Source organism: Mandrillus leucophaeus, unplaced genomic scaffold (assembly GCF_000951045.1).
Source record: "Mandrillus leucophaeus isolate KB7577 unplaced genomic scaffold, Mleu.le_1.0 Scaffold71, whole genome shotgun sequence".
NCBI classification, from domain to species: Eukaryota; Metazoa; Chordata; class Mammalia; order Primates; family Cercopithecidae; genus Mandrillus; species Mandrillus leucophaeus.
In genome coordinates, this window is record NW_012107697.1 from 2,056,656 (window position 1) to 2,065,111 (window position 8,456).

General features: G+C 48.1%; 1 protein-coding gene across 2 annotated transcripts in view; it reads left to right on the forward strand.

The window, feature by feature from the left end:
* Positions 1-7,286, forward strand: part of HINFP (histone H4 transcription factor) — a 14,774-nt gene extending 7,488 nt beyond the window's left edge. For both annotated transcript variants that reach the window (XM_011964932.1, XM_011964931.1), the window contains 8 exons: positions 3,276-3,505; positions 4,089-4,200; positions 4,381-4,533; positions 5,047-5,124; positions 5,213-5,333; positions 5,416-5,554; positions 5,647-5,771; positions 6,315-7,286. In XM_011964932.1, the coding sequence (XP_011820322.1) occupies positions 3,276-3,505; positions 4,089-4,200; positions 4,381-4,533; positions 5,047-5,124; positions 5,213-5,333; positions 5,416-5,554; positions 5,647-5,771; positions 6,315-6,729 (1,373 nt within the window). In that variant the 3' untranslated portion in view covers positions 6,730-7,286. The remainder of the gene's footprint in view (positions 1-3,275; positions 3,506-4,088; positions 4,201-4,380; positions 4,534-5,046; positions 5,125-5,212; positions 5,334-5,415; positions 5,555-5,646; positions 5,772-6,314) is intronic.
* The last annotated feature ends 1,170 nt before the right edge of the window (positions 7,287-8,456 follow it).

Sequence of the window (8,456 nt, forward strand, 5' to 3'; positions counted from 1 at the left end):
CTCGGCCTCCCAAAGTGCTGGGATTACAGGCTTGAGCCACCGTACCCGGCCCTATTATTATTTTTTAGACGGAGTTTTGCTGTGTCACCAGGCTGCAGTACGGTGGTGCGATCTTGGCTCACTGCAACCTCTGCCTCCTGAGTTCAAGCGATTCTCCTGCCCTGGCCTCCCAAGTAGCTGGCGCGTGCCACCACGCCCGTCTAATTTTTTTTTGTATTTTTAGTAGAGACGGGGTTTCACCATGTTAGCCAGGATGCCCTGTTGGCCAGGCTGGTCTTGAACTCCTGACCTCAGGTGATCCACCCGCCTCGGCCTCCCAAAGTGCTGGGATTATAGACGTGAGCCACCACGCCTGGCCAGTACTTTTTAAAACCTGCATTAAAGCACTGTTTCCCAAAGAGCCTATGAGATAGGCACTATTATTATTTATTATTTATTATTATTTTTAGACTGAGTCTTGCTCTGTCGCCAGGCTGGAGTGTGGTAGTGTGATCTCGGCTCACTGCAACCTCCCCCTCCCGGGTTCTAGCAATTCTCCTGCCTCAGCCTCCCTAGTAACTGGGATTACAAGTGCATGCCACCATACCCAGCTAATTTTTTTTGTATTTTTAGTAGAGACAGGGTTTCGCTGTGTTAGCCAGGATGGGATAGGTACTATTATTATGTCTATTTTACAAATAAGGAAATGGAGGCACAGAGGAATAAAATAACTTGTCCAAAGTCATGGTACTAATAAGTGGCAGAATTTAAAAGAAAAAGGAAAAAAACCTTTTTTTTTTTCTTTTTGGAGATGGAGTCTTACTCTGTCACCCAGGCTGGAGTACAGTGGTGCAATCTTGGCTAATTGTAACCTCCATCTCCTGGGTTGAAGTGATTCTTTTGCCTCAGCCTCCCGAGTAGCTGAGATTACAGGTGCCCACCACCATGCCCGGGTAATTTTTGTGTTTTTAGTAGAGACGGGGTTTCACCATATTGGCCAGGCTGGTCTCAAACCCCTGACCTTGTGATCCGCCCGCCTCGGCCTCCCAAAGTGTTGGGATTACAGGTGTGAGCCACTGTACCTGGCCAAAACAACTTTTTTTTAGAGACAGAGTCTTGTTGGGTTACCCAGGTTGATCTTAAACTCTTGGCCTCAAGTGATCCTCCTGCCTCAGCAGGCTGAGCAGCTGGGACTATAAGCATAGACCATTGCATCTGGCAGGAATACATTTTTCTTTTCTTTTTTTCTTTTGCGGGAGTGCAGTGGCTCATCTCCGCTCACTGCAAGCTCCACCTCCCGGGTTCACACCATTCTCCTGCCTCAGCCTCCCTAGTAGCTGGGACTACAGGTGCCTACCACCACACCGCCTAATTTTTTTTTTTTATTTTTTAGTAGAGACGGGGTTTGACTCTGTTAGCCAGGATGTTCTTGTCCTGACCTCGTGATGTGCCTGCCTTGACCTCCCAAAGTGCTGGGATTGCAGGCGTGAGCCACCGTGCCCGGCGTTTTATTTTTTTATTTTTTTTTGAGACAGAGTCTTGCTCTGTTGCCTAGGCTGGAGTGCAGTGGCTGGATCTCAGCTCACTGCAAGCTCCGCCTCTCGAGTTTACGCCATTCTCCTGCCTCAGCCTCCTGAGTAGCTGGGACTACAGGCGCCCGCCACCTCGCCCGGCTAGTTTTTTGTATTTTTTAGTAGAGATGGGGTTTCACCGTGTTAGCCAGGATGGTCTTGATCTCCTGACCTCGTGGTCTGCCCGTCTCGGCCTCCCAAAGTGCTGGAATTATAGGCTTGAGCCTCCGCGCCCAGCCTGTTTTATTTTTTAAATATGTTTTTATTTTGCCTGTGACTCAGCCCTCAGGAGGTTCTGAGAACATGTATCGAAGGAATACATTTTGTATCACAACCTTGTACACCAAAGTTAAAGAAAAAAAAAGTTGAAATAATACTTTTTTTACTGAATGCTTTCTGCAATGTTCTATCCTATTCTCTTTTATTTAAAAAGAAAATGTGGCTTTTTTTTTTCTTTCTTTTTTTTTTTTTTTTTTTTCTGAGACAGAATTTCCCTCTTGTTGCCCAGGCTGGAGTGCAGTGGCGCGATCTCGGCTCACTGCAATCTCTGCTCACTGCAATCTCTGCCTCCCAGGTTCAAGTGATTCTCCTCCCTCAGCCTCCCGAGTAGCTGGGATTACAGGCATGCACCACCATGCCCAGATAATTTTGTATTTTTAGTAGAGACAGGGTATCTCCATGTTGGTCAGGCTGACCTCAAACTCCTGAACTCAGGTGATCTGCCCACCTCAGCCTCCCAAAGTGCTGGGATTACAGTCATGAGCCACTGCACCCAGCCCAAAAATGTGGTTTATAGTTCATTGAACTGATTTCATCACCCACTAGTGGGTCACAACACAGTCTGAAAAACTGTATTCTACAGGAAATATGGAGGCAGCTCTCCTTCTCCCACCCCAAATTCTGTTTTAAGTCTGGTGACTGTGAACCATAACTGATAGTTTCAAAATTCAAGTCATATTTATACAAAAGAAAAATCGGGGCATGATTATATTTTCTAAAGTATCTGTGTTTCAAAACAAGTTAACCTCCATAAAGCACTGAAAATACAGTATTTAGAGATGCTAGAGAGATAGGAAATGGATTGGAAGAGTTGATGGGGCCTTCTTGGAGAAGGCAGATCTTAAGCAAAACATGAGGGTAAGGAGGACTGGTGGTTTTACAAGAAATGGGAGGTGTCTGAGATCGAGAGGCAGCATCTTCATCAGGAACTGCAGAAACACATGTCAGAGGTCTTGCATGCTGGCCATTTCTGCTGTCTGTTTCTGGCATAGGCCTTGCACACACTCTCACCTCTGCCTAGACCACACTTCACCTATTTACAGATACTCATCCGTCGTCCTTCAGAGTTCAACATGGGGACGCTACTCAGAACACCATGTCTACATCAAATTATCTCTGTGTAATACTTTTATAGCACCACGTATATCCCCACTTTGTAACACTCATCACTGGTTGCAATTTTATATTTATAGATCTGATTATTTGATGAATATGCTTTCTCCCTGACTGAAAGCTATGTGAGGGCAAGGAGTGGGACACTTTTTACTTGTTATAGTCCCTCTACCTGGCACACAATTTATGTTCATTAAATACTGGTATTTGCTAAATGAACTCCTGGTAATTGGATTAGAGTCCAGCCTCCTCACTCTCTGTTTAGTGCTGCAGGGGGAAGGTGACCTGAGCCTTGGAAAGTGTCCGACTCTTCCTTTTAAACCCTTTCTACAGAGGAAGAATTCTCCTGCTTGTGGCAGGAATGTGGCTTTTGTTCTCTGGACAATTCTGCTGACCTCATCCGCCATGTCTACTTCCACTGCTACCACACCAAGCTGAAACAGTGGGGGCTGCAGGCCTTGCAAAGCCAGGCTGACCTCGGCCCCTGCATCCTGGACTTCCAGAGCCGGAACGTCATCCCTGATATCCCTGACCACTTCCTGTGTCTGTGGGAGCACTGTGAGGTCAGCAGGCAGTGCCAGTAATTGGGGTGGAAGGAAGCTGGGGGTCTTAACTCTGAAGCCTTGTCTCTTTCAGGGATGCCTTCTATTTCCAAGATTCCTGCTAGTATCTCTCCTCCATTTCTTTTGCTCTCTTTAAAATTTATTTATTTTTTACACACAGGCTCTTGGTCTGAAACCCAGGCTAGAGTACAGTGGTGCAATCACAGCTCACTGTTACCTTTAACTCCTGGGCTCAAGCAATACTCCCACCTCAGCCTCCCAAGTAGCTAGGACTACAGGCATGTACCACCATGCCCTGCTAACTTCCAAATTTTTTGTAGAGACAAGGTCTGGGTATGTTGCCCAGGCTGGTCTTGAACTCTTGGCCTCAAGTGATTCTCCTGCCTCAGCCTCTCAAAGTGCTGGGATTATGGGGTTGAGCCACCACCGCACCTGGCCACTCCTCCATTTCTGTGTAGTGCCTTTCTTCAAACTTTCTCATCCCCATCAGGTTAATTTGGGAGAGAGCCAATAATTCTTTGGGCACATAGGGGTGAGTCCCTCTACCCACCCTCAGTCCTCACCCCAAGTTGCCCTGGCACAGAGTTCCTTCGACAATCCTGAGTGGTTTTATCGGCATGTGGAAGCACACAGTCTGTGCTGTGAATATGAAGCAGTCGGCAAGGACAACCCTGTGGTGCTGTGTGGCTGGAAAGGTAGGGCTACTCCTTAACTTCTGGTCTCTGGAAGAAACCCTGGGGTTGGTGAAGAGCTAGGACAGAAAGGGATGGGGTCCTACAGGGGCAAGGTTGGCTGCTGGCTGGAGGGACTCAGGGGTACCAGATCCTAGGCAAAACGGGTTTTGTGGCTGGAGACTGACAGGGCTTCCTTCCTAGGCTGTACCTGCACCTTCAAGGACCGCAGTAAACTTCGGGAGCACCTCCGCAGCCATACCCAGGAGAAAGTGGTAGCCTGCCCCACCTGTGGGGGCATGTTTGCCAACAATACCAAGTTCTTAGATCACATCCGTCGCCAGACCTCATTGGATCGTAAGTAGTCAGAGGAAGTGGGGTAGATGCAGGCTATCCTGCTTGCAATGGGTTAGGGGCATGTTTCTAGCGTGGGTGGCTGCTGAAGAGACCTGCCTCTTGGCTCCCTCTTCTTTTTGGGCTCAGGCACCTCCCATAGTCTCTTTGCTGATTCAGATTCGTAGACATTGTTATTCAGTACTTACTGTGTGTATTACCAGTTACTCAGGGAATCCTCACAACAGCCCCATGAGGTAGGCTTCTTATCCCCCTTTTTGCAGATGAGGAAACTGAGGCTCAGAGAGGTTAAATCACTTACCTGAGATCACACAGCTAGTAAGTGGTGAAGCTGGAATTCTAACTCAGGTTCTCCAAGTCCCATGCTCTTTCCATGATACTGTGTCCATTCATAGCTCCCTAAGCTCTCCTTTTCTCCTTGGGTGGTTCCCTTCTGCCTGGGATGGTTCCCCTCTCCTTTCTGTGCCTGTCCACTATCCCCTACAGCCCTCCTTTCTTCTGCCTGCCCCACCCCAGAGCAGCACTTCCAGTGTTCTCACTGTTCCAAGAGATTTGCCACGGAGCGGCTGTTGCGGGACCACATGCGCAACCATGGTGAGTGGCCTGCGGCCCCCCAGCCTCCCTGCTGCCCTCCAAGCTTCCACAAGTTCTCACATCACAGCCTCCTTTCTGCTTCTCTCAGTGAATCACTATAAGTGCCCTCTGTGTGACATGACCTGCCCGCTGCCTTCCTCCCTCCGCAACCACATGCGCTTTCGTCACAGTGAGGACCGGCCCTTTAAATGTGACTGTTGTGACTACAGGTAAGGGGGACCAGGGACCAGAAAACAGCTCGTGTTCCTGTGTTCCCCATGTCCTCCAATCCCTCCTGATTTCTCATGGCAGCTGCAAGAATCTTATTGATCTCCAGAAGCACCTGGATACCCACAGTGAGGAGCCAGCCTACAGGTGTGATTTTGAGAACTGCACCTTCACTGCTCGCTCCCTCTGCTCTATCAAGTCCCATTACCGCAAAGTACACGAAGTGAGTGGGGCTGGTGGTGCGAAGGGCTAGTGGAAGTATGGGGGACCCTGGGGTGAAGAACTGGTATCATTTTACCCTTCCTTCCCCATCAGGGAGACTCTGAGCCAAGGTACAAATGTCATGTGTGTGACAAATGCTTCACACGGGGCAACAACCTCACCGTGCACCTTCGCAAGAAGCACCAGTTCAAGTGGCCCTCAGGGCATCCCCGTTTTCGGTATGTCTCTCGGCCCGCCTTCCCAGATTAACACACTTGTTTTTATACCTTTTCAACAAGTTGTGAAAACCTTAATTTGATGGTGGTTTTATGTCTACCATTTCCATTTAGATGCAAAGAATCCTAAGAATAATGGTGGAGCAAAGCTTATTTTTCTATTTTTTTATTGTAAGGCATGGTGCCAAACCCAATTAATCGTGCCAAAAAGTCCTGCAGCCGGAACTGGAGCTAGAGTCTAAGGGTTCTGATCCTTAGCTCCACGGCCTTCTCATAAATCCTTTGACACTTTCACCCTTCAACACAGTCAGTCTCTGTTTCTCTGGTTGGGTTTCTACATAAAACTTTCCATTTTGAGTAATGATCTTTCCCTCTTGCCTTTTCTTCTACATATTCCAATAAAGACCTTTTTTGTCTTCAACTCCTGTCACTTGGAATCCAGGACTTCTTCCATCCCTCATGTTTGTTCCTTACTTTGCCAGCCTCCACGCCATTTCTGTATCCCCCTGCCTGGATTTGCTGCCCTTTATGCTCCTACCTCACCAGGTACAAGGAACATGAAGATGGCTATATGCGGCTGCAGCTGGTTCGCTACGAGAGTGTAGAGCTGACACAGCAACTGCTGCGGCAACCACAGGAGGGATCGGGCCTGGGAACGTCGCTGAACGAGAGCAGCCTGCAGGGCATTATTCTGGAAACAGTGCCAGGGGAACCAGGACGTAAGGAAGAGGAAGAGGAGGGCAGGGTTGGCGACGGGACAGCCCTCTCAGCCTCTCAGGACAACCCCAGTTCTGTCATCCATGTGGTGAATCAGACCAATGCCCAAGGCCAGCAAGAGATTGTCTACTATGTGCTGTCTGAAGCCCCAGGAGAGCCTCCCCCAGCCCCTGAGCCACCCTCAGGGGGCATCATGGAAAAGCTTCAAGGAATAGCTGAGGAGGCAGAGATCCAGATGGTTTGAAGGCCGCAGAGCCAGACCATTTCTTCTCCAGGTCCTGGAGTTTGAGCCAGGCAAGTGGCTGTGCCCCTAGTGGACAGCCGTTGCCAATGGATGCCTTTAGGAGTGGTGCTGAGAGCAGTGTGGTCCACTCTGGTCTGGGTTTGCATCATTCTATGGACTCTAAAGACTTCCCTTTTCTGCCAGACTGCATTTTGTGGGGAGCCTGAGGACTTTGGATTCTTTGAGGGGATCCTAGATGTGTGTGTTCTTGTTAAAGAGGCTCTTATCAGGCTTAACCATAACCCTCAAGACATGCTTGACGGTGATTAAATCCTTAGCTCACATCCATTCCCATCTTTAGGGCTCCTTAGGCCCAAAGATGGCATGTGACTGGTCCCTACAAGGGTCCTTTCTTTGTCGCCAGCCAAGGCATTGAGAACCAATTAGCCATTTTCCTCTTAAGGTTTCCTCTACAACCCCAAGGACTTTCATGATTATCCTCAGGGACAGGATAGGAGGCATTGAGCGTGTTTATTAACAAATTGTTTTTGGTAATAAAAGAAATGCTTGGACTCTTACTCATTTCTTCTTACATTTGGTGGCAGTTTAATAGGTAATGAGGAGAATAGCCACCCAGAAGAGGAGCTGAATAGTTAGGCTTGTTCCCCTTCTGGTGACTCAGGTGGTTGGTTTTTTGTTGGCTTAACTGTCCTGTTGTCCTCTCCTCCTCCCCTTGGTGAAACTTCACTATTTCTTCTTAGAGTATATGCCATTTCCATGGAGGTCCCAGGTCTTTGGCTGTGAGTGGGCAGTAGTGGTACTATAGAATGAACAAGAATGGGCTCACCAGGAGGATAGGACAGCTGACTGTGGCCTCACTCTGAATAGTGATTAGAAGCCAGTGCCTCTAGGGTAGGGGTTCTTTACCTGGGAGTGGGAAGGAAGCTGGGGGTACAGAGTGGATTGGAAAGCCTCCTAGGGAAGGGAGGCAATCAAATGGTCCAGGAACCAAACTAAAAAATTATGTGTCTGTGCATTTTCCTGGGGAAAGGATCTGTTTTTTGCTGGATTCTCAAAGAGATTGAAACCTTGCAAAATAAGAATCATTTAGTGTGGTTCAGCTACTTCTCAGCACCCTGTGTCCATTTTTATGGTCTACTGCTATACTAGAGAGGTCAAGGAAATAGTCTTGGGTAGACAGGAAGCTACCCAAAAAGGATCTCTGGGCCTTTTTTTTTTTTTTTTTAAAGACAATTCTATTACTAAAAAAACTAAGGTCGGGTGTGGTGGTTCATGCCTGTAATCCCAACACTTTGGGAGGCTGAGACGGGCGGATCACAAGGTCAAGAGATTGAGCCCATCCTGGCCAACATGGTGAAACCCTGTCTCTACTAAAAATATAAAAATTAGCTGGGCATGGTGGTGTGCACCTGTAGTCCCAGCTACTTGGGAGGCTGAGGCAGGAGAATCACTTGAACCCGGGAGGCGGAGGTTGCAGTGAGCCGAGATCATGCCACTGCACTCCAGCCTGGCAACACAGCGAGACTCTATCTCAAACAGACAAAGAAAGAAAGGAAAACTGTGTGTCTTATTTGTGGAAAGAAAAAAATATCTTCATTAATCCCATCAGCCATTTACTGAGTTCCTACTATAGTCCAGGCACAGGTGCTAAGGATACAAAGATGAATAAAACCCAGGACCTTCCCTGGAGGGACTTGCAATGTAGAAGCAAGGAAAGACTAGGTAAG